This window comes from Sciurus vulgaris (assembly GCF_902686455.1).
Source record: "Sciurus vulgaris genome assembly, chromosome: 3".
Taxonomy (NCBI): Eukaryota; Metazoa; Chordata; class Mammalia; order Rodentia; family Sciuridae; genus Sciurus; species Sciurus vulgaris.
In genome coordinates, this window is record NC_136463.1 from 136,481,835 (window position 1) to 136,501,016 (window position 19,182).

General features: G+C 35.8%; 1 protein-coding gene across 4 annotated transcripts in view; it reads right to left on the reverse strand.

Moving 5' to 3' along the window:
• Nucleotides 1-1,185: 1,185 nt before the first annotated feature.
• The window catches only part of NCKAP1 (NCK associated protein 1), a 92,443-nt gene continuing 74,446 nt past the window's right edge, over nucleotides 1,186-19,182 (reverse strand). For all 4 annotated transcript variants that reach the window (XM_079134547.1, XM_079134546.1, XM_079134549.1 and 1 more), the window contains 5 exons: nucleotides 8,230-8,323; nucleotides 5,924-6,040; nucleotides 5,196-5,305; nucleotides 3,118-3,207; nucleotides 1,186-2,101 (listed from right to left, as the gene is read on the reverse strand). In XM_079134547.1, coding sequence (XP_078990673.1) covers nucleotides 1,985-2,101; nucleotides 3,118-3,207; nucleotides 5,196-5,305; nucleotides 5,924-6,040; nucleotides 8,230-8,323 — 528 coding nt within the window. In that variant the 3' untranslated portion in view covers nucleotides 1,186-1,984. The remainder of the gene's footprint in view (nucleotides 2,102-3,117; nucleotides 3,208-5,195; nucleotides 5,306-5,923; nucleotides 6,041-8,229; nucleotides 8,324-19,182) is intronic.

A 19,182-nucleotide genomic window follows, 5' to 3' on the forward strand; every position in this document is an offset into this window, starting at 1 on the left:
GGGTGTAAAGAATAATAAAACAAAATACAAGTCATTATGTATGTTTGCGTATATGAGAAAAAATATTTTTGGAAAAGAGAAACTTCAGGTGATCATGAAAACATGATCTTTTCTTGTTATTAACAGTGTAGAAAATGCCTATTTTATAACCTTATTCTCTTGCACATATTCCAAAGTACACATATTCAAATATCTATCTTTTTTTACCTCTCAAGATAGAATTGCTAACAATATTATTGCCACTCTAATATTTTGAAGTAAACTGCATTAAATCTTAGCCTGACTACACAGTCAACAGTTGAAACTATTTTAAGTCTGAAACTATTTTATTTAAAAACTTCTTTTAAAAAATCCCATGGGAACTACTAAAATTTTTCAACAGTGACAACCATTCTCTGCCTTAAATATAAATTGAATAAACTGTACACAAAATCACAGTATGATAATCTTATGGCACATTAACTTCATTCCACATTCTATATGTGAACAAAGAGAAACATTACTGAGTTCACTGCAGCTTTCTTTTCTCTCCACACAAACTACTAGTGTATATATAGGAAGCTGTGAACAACAGCTCTTTATGACATCTGGCACAAAGCTGTTAAGCAACAGCCTTTACAATGCCCATCAAAGAGTGAAACATCTGGTTAGTTTTCAAACTAAATGAGTTGCTTTGCTTTATGTGCCAACTTCAAGCAAAAGGTCCTTTATGTATTTCCCATTCATTACTCACTGATGTTGGGTTCTGAACAACATTCACACTAGTTCCATGATCATTCAATTTTCCCCTACTCTTTTAAATAACTCCATTTGTTAACAGATATAATTAGCAAGCTAATGGCACATAAATTTTCTTTTAGTTCTTAATTTTTAAACAATGTCATGTAATTTTATTTTCCAATTGCAATATCTTTTCCAATGGAATAGTTTTCAAAACATTTAAACAAAACTTGTAATAGGGGATGGGGATGTAGCTCAGAGGTAGACTGCTTTTCTAGCATGTGCAAGGCCCTAGGTTCAATCCCTATAGCACTGCAAACAAAACAAAACAACAGCAACTTGTAATAGCTGACTTGGTAACAAATGTTGTACTTATGATACTCCTAAACTAAGTTTAAATTGCAACTTTCACATTGTTCGATAAATTTCCAAAGATCTTAATTAAAGAAATCATTCAAACTGTGATACAGTCTAGTGTTTATTTTATGTTATGGCAGGTACACTTGAATTTCAAAAATTTAAAACATATAAAAAGTGGTTAGGGACTAACATTTGTATCAATAGTTGATAAATGTCTAAGATTGTTTATTATACAGCAGGATACAATGGTAGTGCTAATGCCAACAGGGCACCATGGAAGTTATTCTAAAATTATCACTAGGCTTTATACAAGCAACAATATATGCTGCTGTTTTAGAATTTTGGGACATGACCTGCTTCTAACACTAAGCAGTTCTTTTAACATTTTTAATGTTATACAGTGTTAGAGTATTTAGTTTGGCAATTGTTTCAAAATAAAGTAGAAATGTATTCATAACATCACAGAAATGCACATCCAATTTGTTTTCAATAAGAACATAGGTACAGATCAGAACTCTTCCCTATATGAAATAATTTACACACAGATGAATGCTATAATATCACTATCTAAAATAATCACTAAATACATTTTTTCAGAAATAAACAAGCAAAGGTTTTTTTCCCATTATCAAATATCAAAAACATATAGATAATGTATGTCTTTCAAACAAATGATACTCTAAAATTATAGGAATAATTTCAGTGAATTCAGTAATGTGCAAACTAAATTAACCTACTGTAGTACAATTATATTAAGAAACCAATGATCGGAAAATACAACCGTATGAAAGCAATTTATAATCCACAAAACTGTTTTTCAGGCCTTAAGATAAAATAGTTCCACAGTTTACAGAAAAAACCGAAGCAACAAAAATGCGTGCTTGTTTTGAATTAAGTAGATATTTTATGCAGAAGATGTAACACTTTGTTTGTAGACAGCATGGTATGCATTTCTCAGCAACACATAAGGAAAACAAGATTCCAAAAGATCCATTGTCAGGAATGGTGACTCCTGTACAATCTGAAAAATTCCAAAAATGCATCAAAATTCAAGTTATTTGCAATGGGAACATTTACTGCTCTTATTAGAAAAAAAAACACAAATTATTTTCCCTTTAAAATCTACAATGTAAATGTGTCATAGTGCACTCTATCAAAATGTTTTTTAAATGCTAACTTCCAATATCAATCAACAGGAAAATATTGAGCATTTTCATTGTCTCCAACAACATACTAGACATAAAAAAAGAATATAAAAATATTTCAAATATGGTCCATACCATTAAGTGTAACTAGGGAATCAAGACTAAATTAGAAACCAAAATCAAACCTAAGACCAACCATAATTAAGTGAGAAGCTATAAATTTTAAAGTTCAAAAGAGCAGAAAGATTAATGTACACCAGAGAAATCAAGACTATCTGGAAAAAAATTTCAACTATGGGGTGTGTTAAGTCTTTAAGACAGACAGAACTCTGCAGGTAAAATAAATGACTCTTAGGTAAAGGAAGACCACTCAGTAGAAACAAGCATAGCTGGAATATATGCACTGCAGAGAAGGAACTGATAAGGCATAGAGAATTATAGGAAACTATAATAGATGGGCAAAACAAGAGTCAGAATGTAGAAAAATCGGTTAACTGGAAGAGAACCGAAACTAGGAAAAAAATAAGGCCCAAGTATTTCCCAACAGGTTAAAAAGGCTCTTCATAAAAAAATATCCTCTACAATTAATGCTAATCTTTGATTTTATTATTTTCTGATATTAGCTTAATGATAAAATGAGTGATGCCAGTCTTTTCAGCAATTTCTACAAAGTAATATGGCTTGGGTTGAGTGAATACAAGAAATAAAGGCGAAATTCAGATGGGGACAGAAATGTGGTAAATTAAATTCCATGCACACATGATTATGTCAAAATGAATCCAACCATTACATACGGTAGTCCACCAATAAAAACAAAACATGATACTAATTTAGAATCAAGAAAAAGACACTCAGAAATTTTGTTATTAATAAAAATTAAAATGAGACTTACCATATCTAACAGTAAATAAACAGATTCTCTGTTTCTTGTTGTAGTTTTATCTGTTTCCTGGCCAATTTTCAGTAGACTGGAGGATGCAAGCTTAAAAGTATATGTACATATTGAGTTTTTAACAAAATGTTTATCAGTTACTCATTTTCAGTATGTTTCACCTTCCAACAAATTTCAATCGTTCAATACTACATATAAAGTAATGATGAGCTTAGACACCTTACATTCAAACAATAATTTAGAGAGCTATTAAGGCATAAATGTAATCAAATGTTCTTAGGAGTCTTTAAAGCATACTTTTCAAAATGTTTGTTTCTTTAAAATGATTCTAATTAGTTTCTCTCTTAACTATACAGTGGTTTCTCCACCATCCATGGTTTTACTTCCCATGGTCAGAAAATACTGACTGGAAAATTCTAGAAATAAACAATTCCTAAGTTTTAAATTGCATGCCATTCTAAGTAGTGTGATGAAATCTCATATACCCTTCCATGCTGCCAGGGATATGAATCACCCCTTTGTCCAGAATATCCATATTGTATACACTACCTACCCAATAGCCACTAAGTTAACTATCTTACTTATCAGATTGACTATGGCAATAATGCAGTGCTTATGTTCAAATAACCTTTAATTTACTGAGTAATGGCCCCAAAGCACAACAGCAGTGATGTCGGCAATTTGGATAGGCCAAAGAAAAGCAATTAACTGCTTCCTGTAAGTAAAAAGATCAAAGTTGTCAACGTACAGAAAGAATAAAGTCACATGCTAAGACTGCTAAGATCTACAGTAAGAACAAATCGTCTATCAATGAAATTACATAGGAAGAAGAAATTTGTGCTAGTTTTGCTGTCACACCTCAAAATGTGAAGGTTCTAGCCACAGTACATATTAAGTGCTTAGTTAAGATAAAAAAGGCAGTGAATTTGGGAATGGAAGACACAAACAGAAAATGTATTACAAATTATGGCAACATGTGCCAGAAAGAACTGAACTATATAAAGACTTCAGCAAAGGATTCCCTGAAATGAGTGTCTCCACACCATTTATTCCAAGTAAGGAATGGTTGCACAGATTCACAAACAGGTTTGGATTGAAAATTATAATAATTACTGGAGAGGCTACATTTGCCAATGAAGAAGTTGCTGCTACATTTTCAGCAGAATCAAAGTAGTTGATTAAGGAAAAAGGATACCTTCTCTAAGCCTTCTATTGTGACAAAATCAGGCTCTTCTAGAATAAGATGCCAAATAAAACTTAATATGAACAAAAATACAAAGGTGGCATCAAGGTATAAAATACAGAGAGGACAGATTAACTCTGATACTCTGTGTCAATACTACAGGGAATATGATAAAGCCAATCACACAAGGTACAAAGTGAAGAACCTAAGTACTCTCAAAACTAAACTAAAAATCTTCTGCCCATGTTCTGGCAACATAATCAGAGAAAGTATGGGTGCCAGTTCTCTTGTTTATGGAACGGTTCTTCCAATGCTTCATCTCAGAAGTAAAAAAATACATGGAAGAGGAAGGGTTGGAATTCTAAAGTCTATTAACAGGAAATGTACCTAGCACTCTGAAAATGAAAATGCACATTGTATTTTTACCTCCAAATACAACCTCTGTTTCAGTTCCTTACTCATGGCATTATTTAATTTGTCAAGGTCACATATACCCACTTGGTATTTGACCACATTCAATCAGCAATTGATACAGATTCTAATCTGGACATAATACAGTGCTTGAAATCATTCACTACTGCTAATGCAGTAACATTCATCAAAGCTGCAATGGATGAAAACCAGAAAATGTTATGAAAAACATATGGAGTGACTGTTCCTTGATTTTAATGCCCTGCTTTCACCTGTTTCTCCCTCCAAAATAAAACCCCCAATAAACATTAAAAGGAAAATGTAATTTATATACTTGAGAAAAGAATTTAAAAACAAAAATGCCATTAGAGGATGCTAAATAAAATGTTTAGAGAGAGAATTTACTCTGTTATATCTCACAGTCATAATTTTTAGTTTTCTTTATGAAATGCTATGAGTTTTGTTGTTTTCTGATTATACATACCGCCAGGAATTCTTTAAGACGGTCTTCAATGCTTCCTTTGTGAATTGTAAACAAAGCTGCTGCTATCTGGTTGATGGCTTTGGCCAAGCAATGTATATTGTTGCAGTGCCCTGGAAAAGTACAAACAGGGTTATGTTTATCCCAAAATATCTGTGTAATCAACTATCAAGAAACAGAAGGCAAGTCTTTGATGACTTCACAATCTCTATAAATAAATAATGATTAAAATAGCTGGGGCATAAACTGACTTGTTCTCCTTTTACTTTCATAATGACTAGGGTTTGTTAAAGTACTACAGCAAGGGAACAAACAATGTCAGGTCTGTATTATATTAAACATGCAAATACTTCAAAAAATCCCTAAAAGAAATCATGCACTGGTTATATACTATCATCAAAACATAAGATTCTTTACAACCATTTTATCATTCAATCCTTAAAATAATCCTATGATGTAGATACTCCCTCACTATACTCTAACATGCACACATTCACCAATGAGTGGGCTCACTTATATACATTTCAGATATCAGAAAATTGGGGCTTCAAAAAATACACTACCCCAGGTTACACAGTTAGTTAAGTGGCAGAACTCAAGTCATATAAAAGAGCATCAATTACTTGAAGAGAAAAATAGCTACTATACCAAAATCATTTACTATACCAAAATTATTTACTATACCAAAATTATTTTTTTCATTGCCAAAACAATTTTTAAACCATGATTACCTTCTATAGCAGGGCTGTACTGAGACATTACATTACTAGCTAGTGTTGGCAAAGAAACTGCTACAAAGACCATGAGGAGGCAGGCAATTTTATATTCTTCTTCTGGACTAATGTTTTCTATAAGAGAAAAATTAAGAATAAAATCAAGCAATTTCTTCACGATTAGTTAATAGTTGATCATTCAAACTAAACTTTTTAAATATAAACATTTATATTTATTCAGAATAATTATTTAAAAATTGACTATTTTACTCAAAATTAAAGTATTTTAATGGAACTCTTTAGAACTGGTCACAATTTTGTTATAAGAAATACAGAATACATACAAAGAAGACCAGTAAAGTAGAAGAAGGGGAACAGGGAGGGAGAAAGAAATGGAAAAATGAGAGATTACACTCCATTTATGTATGATCTATAATACATAAATGTACAACTAATTAGAACAAATAAACTGAAATAATTAAAAAAGAGGAAATACTAGGAGGAACAAAGGCACACATTATACTCTCTGAATGTATGACTATGCCAAAATGAACCCCAATATACATATATAATTATAGTACACTAATAAAAACACTAAAAAAAAAGAAATAAAGAACAAAGTAGAAACAATATTTATTACCACTTACTTCCACTGGCTATTATCAACTACTCAGGCATATTTCAAGGGTTTTTAATAAAACAGTTTAGGCAAGATTTTACTTTTTAAAATTTTATTTGATTAGAATAACTAAAATTCCCAATTGAAAATTGATGAGAAATTAATTCTATATACTATAAATTTGGGAAAATGATCTCCTAAATTATTGAAATCACTAAAAAAAAAAAAAAAAATCACTAAAAAGAATCCAATTTTTTCCCAAAATAGGTAAGACTATGATATAAAATTTACTATTTAAAAGACATATATGTGGAAAGTAAACTGGACTTCCAGTCTCTATACTTCAAGAGACAGAAGGAACCAGTCATGTAACTACCCTAAATCTTTTAAGACAGTAACTTTTTCTAAAATATTTATTGTATTGTATACTCAAATTGTGAGTTATATAGACATTTGACCTCTTATCTGATACCTACAAACTTCCAGTTACCCTACTATTTACCATCACATATAATTAAAAATTGAACACAAGAAAAAAAGCCACGATATGTGTGCAAAACCTTCATTATTTTAAAAAATAGCTGTAGTAAATCAAGTAATTATCTGCATGACTATAATTAACATACTATGAATAAAGAAACAAAAAACGTCATTAAATGATAAAAACAACTGATAAACTTAATAAAATACCATACTATTGCCTCAAGGGGCTAGGGAAGGGCATGTCAGTATCAGAAACAAATGAAATGTTATTTAAATTGTAAACAAATTCTGAGTTATCCAGAGTTTTCTGGGTACTACATATCAAAAAATTTACCTTACAATTTTTTGAAATGTTCAATATTATTTAACGATGCACAAATTCTTTACAGTCAATAACTCTAATCCAATTAAAACAGCACACCATTTTCTAGATTCCAATTTTTTGCTATCAAATGGATCATGTCCCACCAGCATACAAATGCTGTTATATTTCCCATGGGTGGCGTTGCAGAAAAATCCTTCTCATGGGCTGAGAGTATAGCTCAGAGGTAGAGCACAAGTTTAACAAGTGGGAGGCCCCAAGTCTGATCCTCAGCAGCGTGAAGGCACACATAGCCTCCTCTTGATTTTTCTCCTGCCTATAACTATAATTTGATTTGTTTTCCTTTACAATAAAAGCTATTTGAGTTGTTTTATACTTACTGTTTCTAGATCCTTTCCTCCTATTCACCATTAAGTGCTCTCTAGCTTATCTTTTGCCCCTCAAACTCTATTGACATTGATCTTGTCAGTACAACCCTTTACAAAGCTAATCATTCACTTTCCACTTTCCTGAAAGATGCTCCTCTCTGGTGTTCTTCAAATTCATTGGCACTTTCTTTTCTGTTGATTTTTTGTGGTTCTTCCTCTTTTCCTGGATCTCTCAGAGTTGGAGGGACCAAATTCAGACTTTGATCCTCTCCACTGCTGCACCTACATACACTAGACCACTTTAGTAAACTTATCCAGTCCTATGGCTAAGAGATCATTTGCATACATAAGCTCCAGAAGGCAGGGATCTTTTGTCTTTTTTGTACTGCTATAGTACTGAGACCAAAAATTATAAACACAGTCTGAACATAAGCAAGTATTTGAATAAATGGATAACTATCACACCTAAATACCTATGGGCCTGGATAATTTTAACTGTGACTACGACTACATGTGTACTAATGCATTTTACCTGATTTTTGTGAAGAAAGAGCTACAACCAAGGCAGGATCAATTTCACAAGGTAATCCAGCAGCTGATGATAACTCATAGACATTCATTGCAACCTGATGAAAATACAAGAATTATAGAGTAAGAAATATGATAATAAGTTTCTGAGAGTTCACTTTAGTAAGAAAAATATTTACTGTTCAAATCAGAGTCTGCTTATTAAGAATAAAAAAGAATTTCTAAAACTTGGCTAAAGCAGAAACTACAGTTACAGTGTAATTAGCCTATAGTGAACAACTGTTTTAGTACTTTGTGATTCACTGCTAGTTATCACCTCCTACTGTTAGGCCAAACAAAACTTCTATACTTTCTGTGGCAAATTTCAACAAAGTCATTCTGAAGTTACCATTTTTCTTGGAAGCATGGATATAAAATACCAAGTCAAAAGAGATGTAAAATATCAAGTCAAAACTAATACTGAACAAAAATGAGTCAATATTACTTTTCCTGTTTATGTCCTCAGTTGTTTAATGAAGAATTACAGAGGTAAAAAATACTTAATCATATAATATCTATAAATATAGTTACTTATTATAATAAATGTTAAACAAGTACTAATTTAAGAATATGATAAAGGCTTTCCAGTGACTTACAGAAATTTTTCTGTATCACACTTGGATTTCAAGTATTCCAAGCTATTCTGATGGACCAATACTATAATTAAAAACTATCTACATAGTTTTTTTTTATCTCTGACATTGCAATTATTAAAACAAACCCTCAAAAGTAATCATACGCAGCTTAGAATAAATGAATGCATTAAGTTCTAGGTAAATATATGTTTGTGACATTCTACTCACACATCACATAAAAAAGTGAACTCAATGTGCATCACACATCTAAATATTAAGAGGTAAAACTACAAACTCTTAAAAGAAAATATAGGCACAAATTTTCATAACCAAAAAGGCACTAGTTATCATATATTACACCAAAGACAGAAAAGTAGACAAACTGGACTTCACTGAAATTAAAAATTTCTGTGCTTCAAAGGACACCACCAAGAAATAAAAAACTCACAGAATGGTAAAAAAAATTCACAAATGATGTATCTATTAATGGACCTCTGTACAGGATATATAAGGAACTCTTATCTTCCAAAAGGAAAAAGGAAACCTAATTTAAAGATAGTGAAAGACAGTCCTCTAAGAAGATGGACAAATAGCGCATAAACACTTGAAAAGATGTTCAACATCATTTGCTATCAGGGAAATACAAATCAACAGTGGTATCATACCACTTTACAGTCACAAGAATGATTAATCAAGAGGATGTAGAAAACTTATAACCCTCATATGCTGCTGATGGGAATGTAAAATGGTACTCACTTTGAAAATAATTTGGCCTTTCCTCAAAAAGCTAAATATATAGTTTCAATATGATCTATCAATTCCACTCCTGGTCTATACCCAAGAGAAATAAAAGCATATGTTCACACAAAAACTTGTACATGGATGTTTATAAAAGCATTATTTATAATAGCTAAGAAGTGAAAAACTGGGCATGGTGGGGCATGACTGTAATCCCAGCAACTCGGGAGGATGAGACAGGAGAATCCTCAGTTCAAAGCCAGCCTCAGCAATTTAGCAAGGTGCTAAGCAACTCAGTGAGACCCTGTCTCTAAATAAAACACAAAACAGGGCTGGGAATGTGGCTCAGTGGTTGTGTGCCCCTGAGTTCAATCTCCAGTACTCCACCCCCCAAAAAGTAAAATAAACCAAATATTCATCAACTGTTGATCAAATAACTAACTGTGGTACTTCGATAAAATGGCATATTATCAATAATAATTTTTTTTAAAATAAAGTACTGATATGATATGATAAAACATAAATGAATCTTAGAAAGATTATGCTAAATTACAGTCAGTGTCAAAAGACTACATGGTGTATGATTTACAAGAAATGTTCAAAAGAGGCAAATCTAGAGACAGATTAGGGGTTGCTTAGGGCTGGGGACTTGCTGGGAAAGTAGGGATTAATAGTCAGTGGGTACTGAGGTTCTTTGTGGGATAATGAAAAGGTTTGAAAATAATCACTGTAATAGTTTTGCAACTTTGTTACTGTACTAAAAAAAAATCACTGAATTGTACACTATAAATGAATAAATTTTATGATAGGTGACTCCAATAAAATTTAAAATATCCGGCAGCTGCGGCGGCGAGTATTCCGCGGCCCTGACGCTCGCGCTCGGCCTGCCTTCCCTTGCCGGTCCTGACTCTCCCGCCTCATCGCTCACAGGGTCCTGGAGCCCGGCTTGGCCCGCGCCTCCGGGGGCCGGGAGCGCGGCCGAGAAATTCCTGATTTGAACATTCAGACCACCATTCCTGTTTTTTTCTGAGTCTTGAATTGGAAGCTACCAGGACACTCTTTAAGACCTGAAAGCAATATAAAAGGGTGCACTGGATCTGTTGAGAATCAAACCTGGTCATATGAAGCACTTCTTTTCTTATATACCCCAAACCTGAGCAGTGTGTGAGAAGGGAGGTGGAAGGTAAAGATGCATCCTAGGGGATTCAAGATGGCGGACTAGACGGTGGCTGCGTTTCGTGTTGCTCCAGGACTCAGGACTCAAGAAGAGGAGATATAGAGAGCCTTGGGACCAACTCAAAGCAGCCGGGCGAGAATCTCCCACTGGGCAGGCGTCCCGGACGGGGCAGGAGTCCTAGACGGGGCGGTAGCCCCAAAAGCAGGGATCTTTGCAAAGTAGAACGGCCGCTGAGGCGCCCCTCCCCCCGCCGGAGCAGTGATCGCAGACAGCTGGGAGCATTAAAGAGGGGGGTGCCCAGAGGAGAAGGAGAAATACGGGCTCGGCACGTCGCTTGGAATTGGATCAGCTGCGCCAGGGCTCCGGGCGGCTATCTGGAGGAGCAGCGTGGACTCAGGACTCAAGAAAAGGAGATATTGAGAGACTTGGGACCAACTCAAAGCAGCCGGGTGAGTGTTTCCCACTGGGCAGGCATCCCGGACGGGGCGGTAGCCCCCGGACAGGGCGGTAGCCCCGAAAGCAGGGATCTTTGCAAAGCAGAACTGCCGGCGAGGCGCCCCTCCCCCCGCCGGAGCAGTGATCGCAGCCAGCTGGGAGCATTGGAGAGGTGGCTGTTCACCACAGCGCTTGGACTCGGCGCAACCCACCCGCGCTCTGGGAGGCTGCCCAAAGGAGAAGGTGCTTGGTGAGCTGTTTGGACTGAACGTGACCACCCCTGAACACAGGGGGCTGCCCAGAGGAGAAGGAGAAATACGGGCTCGGCACGTCGCTTGGAATTGGAGCAGCTGCGCCAGGGCTCTGGGCGGCTATCCGGTGGAAGAGCGTGGTGAGTGGTTTGGTCCCAGAGCATCCGCTCCTGAACATAGGGGGGTTGTCTGGAGAAGGAGGAGGAGCGCGGCGGGGTGCTTGGGCTCGAAGTGACTGCACCAGGGCTACGGGAGGCAGTCGGGACAAGAAGGTGCACAGTGAGTTCTTGGGACTCGTGATGCACCAGATCTCTGGGTGACTGCCTGGTGGAGAAAGTGGTGCGTGGTGGGTCACTTGGTCTTAGAGCGACCGCACGGAACAACAGGTGGCTGCCGGAGGAAAAGGCGTGTGGCGGGTCACTGGGACTCGGAGCGATTGTAAGGGGCTCCAGGTGGCTGCTCAGAGGAGGGGCCGCATAGCCAGGCGAAAAGTGCAGAGCAGGGTCCTAGACGGCTTCTTGGTGGAAGGGCCCCACAGACAAACTGAGGGGCGGAGCGAAGGCTCCAGGACTGCAGGCAGCTTCTCTGAGGAGAGGCAGCCGAAGGAGATTCGTTTGCGAAGGGTGAGGCTTCCAGGCCCAGGAGGTAGGTCCGGGTCCCTGGGAACATTGCAGAAGAAGGCTGCCCAGCCCAGGCGGTAGTTGTGAATTGAACGGAACCTCTGGGAGGAAAACCGACCAGCGAGACCTCCCCACCGGGTGACTCCTCCCTGTTGGGTGAGGTTCTCCCAAAAGGACCGTAAAATCAGAGACACAGGCCCAAACTGGTCTTGCATCAGCCCACAACCTACTTCCCTTCTGGATGACCATTCATCAGCAAGTGAAGGTACCTCTGCCCACTAGCAGGGAATATACCCCACCAGAAGGCCACCACCCTTAGGGAGTCAGCTCCCTTGTGGAGCACTGCATTATCAACTTCCTCCAAGATTTCAGGCTACTGAAGACTAAGAGGGGATATAATAGAAATCTTCAGGGATATTATAAGACAATAGAGGAAATCTGCAATATCACAGCGGTCAACTGATACCTGAACAATATGAGAAAACAAGGAAAGAAAATGCTGCAAACAAATCTAGATGTTACATCAATGAAACCCAACGACAGCATGGCAGAAGAAATGACAGAAAGGGAGTTCAGAATGTACATAATTAAAATGCTCAGGGAAGCAAATGACGAGATGCAAGAGCAAATGCAGGCACTGAATGATCGCACCAATCAACAGTTAAAAGAGCAAATACAGGAAGCAAAAGATCACTTCAATAAAGAGTTAGAGCTATTGAAAAAAAAACCAAACAGAAATCCTTGAAATGAAGGAAACAATAAACCAAATTAAGAACTCCATAGAAAGCATAACCAATAGAACAGAACACCTGGAAGACAGAACATCAGACATTGAAGATAAAATATTTAACCTTGAAAACAAAGTTGAACAAACAGAGAAGATGGTAAGAAATCATGAACAGAATCTCAAAGAACTATGGGATATCATGAAGAGGCCAAATTTGAGAATTATTGGAATTGAGGAAGGCTTAGAGAAACAGACCAAAGGAATGAACAATCTATTCAATGAAATACTATCAGAAAATTTCCCAAATCTGAAGAATGAAATGGAAGATCAAGTACAAGAGGCTTATAGGACTCCAAATATACAAAATTACAACAGACCCACACCAAGGCACATTATAATGAAAATGCCCAACATACAAAATAAAGACAGAATTTTAAAGGCCGCAAGAGAGAGGAATCAAATTACATTCAGGGGGAAACCAATACGGATATCAGCAGATTTTTCAATCCAGACCCTAAAAGCTAGAAGGGCCTGGAACAACATTTTTCAAGCCCTGAAAGAAAATGGATGCCAACCAAGAATCTTATACCCAGCAAAACTTACCTTCAAATTTGACGATGAAATAAAATCCTTCCATGATAAACAAAAGCTAAAAGAATTTACAAAAAGAAAGCCAGCATTACAGAACATTCTCAGCAAAATATTCCATGAGGAAGAGATGAAAAACAAAGAAACAAATCAGCAACCAACAACAGCAATCAGCAATCAGCAACCAGCAACCATCCTAAAGGAATTGTCAAATAAAGGAAGAACCAAGTCGTCTCTAAATAAATAAATAAATAAATAAATAAATAAATAAATAAATAAATAAATAAATAAATAAATAAATAAATAAATAAAATGAACCAAATGACCGGGAAACCAAATCATATCTCAATAATAACCCTGAATATTAATGGCCTGAACTCATCAATCAAAAGACATAGACTGGCAGATTGAATCAAAAAGAAAGATCCAACAATATGTTGCCTGCAAGAGACTCACCTCGTAGAAAGAGATACACATAGACTAAAGGTGAAAGGATGGGGGAAAACATATCATGCACATGGACTCAGCAAAAAAGCTGGGGTATCCATCCTCATTTCAGATAAGGTGGACTTCAAGTCAAAACTAGTCAAAAGGGATAAAGAAGGACATTACATACTGCTTAAGGGAACCATAAATCAGCAACACATAACAATCATAAACATCTATGCCCCAAACAGTGGCTCATCCATGTATGTCAAACAAATCCTTCTCAATTTCAGAAACCAAATAAACCATAACACAATAATACTAGGTGATTTTAACACGCCTCTCTCACCACTGGACAGATCTTCCAAACAAAAATTGAACAAAGAAACCATAGATCTCAATAACACAATCAATAATTTAGACTTAACGGACATTTATAGAATATACCATCCACCCAAGAGCGAATAACTTTCTTCTCAGCAGCACATGGATCCTTCTCTAAAATAGACCATATATTATGCCACAAAGCTAATGTAAGAAAATACAAGAAGATAGACACACTACCTTGTATTCTATCAGATCATAATGGTTTGAAGTTAGAAATAAATGAAAGAGTAAAAAACAGAAGCTACTCCAACACCTGGAGATTAAACAATATGCTATTACATGATGAATGGATAACAGAAGATATTAGGAAGGAAGTTAAAAAATTCCTAGAGGTAAATGAGAACAAAGAAACATCATATCAAAATCTTTGGGACACTATGAAATCAGTACTTAGAGGAAAATTTATTTCATGGAGCGCATTCAATAAAAGAAGTAAAAATCAACAAATAAACAACCTAACACTTCAGCTCAAAGCCCTAGAAAAAGAAGAACAGACCAACACCAAAAGTAGTAGAACACAGGAAATAGTTAAACTCAGAGCTGAAATCAACGAAATTGAAACAAAAGAAACTATACAAAAAATTGACAAAATAAATAGTTGGTTCTTTGAAAAAATAAACAAAATTGATAAACCTTTAGCCACTCTAACAAAGAGAAGACGAGAGAAAACCCAAATCACCAAAATTCGGAATGAACAAGGAAATATCACAACAGACAGGATTGAAATACAAAACATAATGAGAAGCTATTTTGAAAATCTATACTCCAACAAAATAGAAAATTTCGAAGACATCAACAGGTTTCTAGAGACATATGAATTGCCTAAATTGAACGAGGAGGACATACAAAATTTAAATAGATCAATTTCAAGTAATGAAGTAGAAGAGGTCATCAAAAGCCTACCAACAAAGAAAAGTCCAGGACCAGACGGGTTCTCAGCTGAGTTCTACAAAATCTTTAAAGAAGAGCTCATTCCAATACTTCTCAAAGTATTCCATGAAATAGAAGAGGAGGGTACCCTCCCAAACTCATTCTATGAAACCAATATTACCCTGATACCCAAGCCAGACAGAGATAAATCGAGGAAAGAAAATTTCAGACCGATATCATTAATGAACATTGACGCAAAAATTCTCAATAAAATTTTAGCAAATCGCATACAAAAATATATTAAAAAGATAGTGCACCACAATCAAGTGGGTTTTATCCCAGGGATGCAAGGTTGGTTCAACATCCGGAAATTCATAAATGTAATTCACCATATCAATAGACTTAAAGTCAAGAACCACATGATTATTTCAATAGATGCAGAAAAAGCATTTGATAAAATACAACACCCCTTCATGCTCAAAACACTAGAAAAAATAGGGATAGTGGGAACATTCCTTAACATTGTAAAGGCCATCTATGCTAAGCCCATGGCTAATATCATTCTAAACGGTGAAAAACTGAAAGCATTCCCCCTAAAAACTGGAACAAGACAGGGATGCCCTCTTTTACCACTCCTATTCAATATCGTTCTTGAGACTCTAGCCAGAGCAATTAGACAGACCAAGGAAATTAAAGGAATACGAATAGGAAAAGAAGAACTCAAACTATCCCTATTTGCGGATGATATGATTATATACTTAGAGGAACCAGGAAATTCCACCAGAAAACTGTTAGAACTCATAAGTGAATTCAGTAAAGTGGCAGGTTACAAGATCAATGCTCATAAATCCAATGCATTTTTATACATAAGTGAGGAATCCTCAGAAAGAGAAATTATGAAAACTACCCCATTCACCATAGCATCGAAAAAAATAAAATACTTGGGAATCAATCTCACAAAAGAGGTAAAAGACCTCTACAATGAGAACTACAGAACACTAAAGAAAGAAATTGAAGAAAACCTTAGAAGATGGAAAGATCTCCCATGTTCTTGGATAGGCCGAATTAATATTGTCAAAATGGCCATACTACCAAAAGTGCTATACAGATTCAATGCAATCCCAATTAAAATCCCAATGACGTACCTTACAGAAATAGAGCAAGCAATCATGAAATTCATCTGGAAGAATAAGAAACCCAGAATAGCTAAAGCAATCCTTCGCAGGAAAAATGAAGCAGGGGGTATCGCAATACCCGAACTTCAACTTTATTACAAAGCAATAGTAACAAAGACGGCATGGTACTGGTACCAAAATAGACAGGTAGATCAATGGTACAGAATAGAGGACACGGACACAAACCCAAATAAATACAACTTTCTAATACTAGACAAAGGCGCCAAAAATATGCAATGGAGAAAAGATAGCCTCTTCAACAAATGGTGCTGGGAGAATTGGAAATCCATATGCAACAGAATGAAACTAAACCCATATCTCTCACCCTGCACAAAACTCAACTCAAAATGGATTAAGGACCTTGGAATTAGACCAGAGACTCTGCAGATTATAGAAGAAAAAGTAGGTCCCGATCTTCAACATGTCGGCCTAGGACCAGACTTCCTCAACAGGACTCCCATAGCACAAGAAATAAAAGCAAGAATCAATAACTGGGATAGATTCAAACTAAAAAGCTTTCTCTCAGCAAAGGAAACTATGAGTAATGTGAAGAAAGAGCCTACAGAGTGGGAGAATATCTTTGCCAATCATACTTCAGATAGAGCACTAATCTCCAGAATCTATAAAGAACTCAAAAAACTCTACACCAAGAATACAAATAATCCAATCGACAAATGGGCTAAGGAAATGAACAGACACTTCACAGAAGAAGATGTACAAGCAATCAATAAACATATGAAAAAATGTTCAACATCTCTAGTAATAAGAGAAATGCAAATCAAAACCACCCTAAGATTCCATCTCACCCCAATTAGAGTGGCGATTATCAAAAATACAAGCAACAGGTGTTGGCGAGGATGTGGGGAGAAAAGTACACTCATACATTGCTGGTGGGGCTGCAAATTAGTGCAGCCACTCTGGAAAGCAGTGTGGAGATTCCTTAGAAAACTTGGAATGGACCCTCCATTTGACCCAGCTATCCCACTCCTTGGCCTATACCCAAAGGATCTAAAATCAGCATACTACAGAGATAGAGCCACATCAATGTTCATAGCTGCTCAATTCACAATAGCCAGACTATGGAACCAACCTAGATGCCCTTCAATTGACGAGTGGATAAAGAAACTGTGGTATATATACACAATGGAATATTACTCAGCCATAAAGAATGACAAAATTATGGCATTTGCAGGCAAATGGATGAAATTGGAGAATATCATGCTAAGTGAGATAAGCCGATCTCAAAAAGACAAGGGACGAATGATATCGCTAATAAGTGGAGGATGACACATAATGGGGGGGAGGGAAGGGTTAGTGTTAGGGTTAGAGTTAGGGTTAGGGAGGGGGGCAAGTATGGAGGAAGAAAGTACTGTATAGAGGGTAAAGAGGGGTGGGAGGGGTGGGGGGAAGGGGAAAAAATAACAGAATGAATCAAACAACATTACTGTATGTGGATTTATGATTACACAAATGCTATGCCTTTGCGCCATGTACAAACAGAGAGGCAACATGTATCCCATTTGTTTACAATAAAATAAAATAAAAAAAATAAAAAAAAAAATTTAAAATATCCATTTTTTTCAAAACAGCAAATTGTATTGAAAGTTTGCTGGAAATTATAATTGTGTCAAGTGATAAGAGAACTGGATGGTTAATTTGATATGGTCAGAATCCTAATTAGCATTCTTATAATGTACACAACCGTGTTGATTAGGTTTTCATGTTTTCTTAACTTTACATTTTCTGTAGCTTCCACTTAAGAAATCGTTTTAAACTATTCATACATAGTTTTTGATCACAGAATCTTAGGACAATTATTGATCTCAAATATTTATTTCTATAAAACACTATAAGAAAAACCAAAAAGGAACAAGATTTTAGTCTTTAAGATGTTTCCAATCTGTCATAAATGTAAGCGGAAAAGGAACAAGGCAGAGTACTACAGAAGTAGTTAAACAAAACATTCATTCTCTGATGACGCTAAGAAAAATATTCACCAGAAAATGGCAAATGCTCAGGTCTTAAAAGACAGTCAGGATTTCAAAAGGCAGTAAAGGACAGTATTTTCAAATAGAATACATTAAGAGGATAAAATGGATACATGAGAGAATGTGCACAAATCTACTTAACTCAAAAGATACACATTAAGAGAAAAGTAAACAAAGGCAAGTGGATAGTAAAGGAAACAATTAGGAATGTGAAGACAGAAGCCAAAGAATGGGAGAAAACATTTGATAGTTATTCTTCTGACAGAGATTAATACCTAGAATATAAAAAGAATTCAACAAACTTTATACCAAAAAAAATCAAATAACCCAATTAATAGGCAAATGAACTAAACTGACACTTCTCAAAAGAACAAATACAAATGACCAACAAATACATGAAAAAATGTTCAATATCTTTAGCAATGAGGGAAATACAAATCCAAACTACACTGAGATTTCATCTCACACCAATCAGAATGGCAGTCATCAAGAATACAAATAATAACAAATGCTTGAGAGGATGTGGAGAAAAAGAACACTTTTATACTGCTAGTGGGACTGTAAATTAGTGCAACCTCTATGGAAATCAGTATGAAGGTTCCTCAAAAGATAAGCATAGAACTACCATATGACCCAGCTATACCACTTCTCAGTATTTACCCTGAAGAATTAAAGTCATCTTACTACAGTGATATATGCATACCCAAGTTTACAGCAGCAAAATTCACTATAGCCAAACTATGGAACCAGTAGGTATCCATCAATGGATGAATGAATAAAGAAAATGTGGTGTATATACACAATGGAGTTTTATTCAACCATAAAGAAAAATGAAATTATGACATTTGCAGGAAAATAGATGGAACTAAAGTCCATCCTGTTAAGTGAAGTAAGTCTAACTTAGAAGGTTAAGAGTCATGTTTTCTTTCATATGCAGAAGCTAGAAAGGTAGCTGAAAACA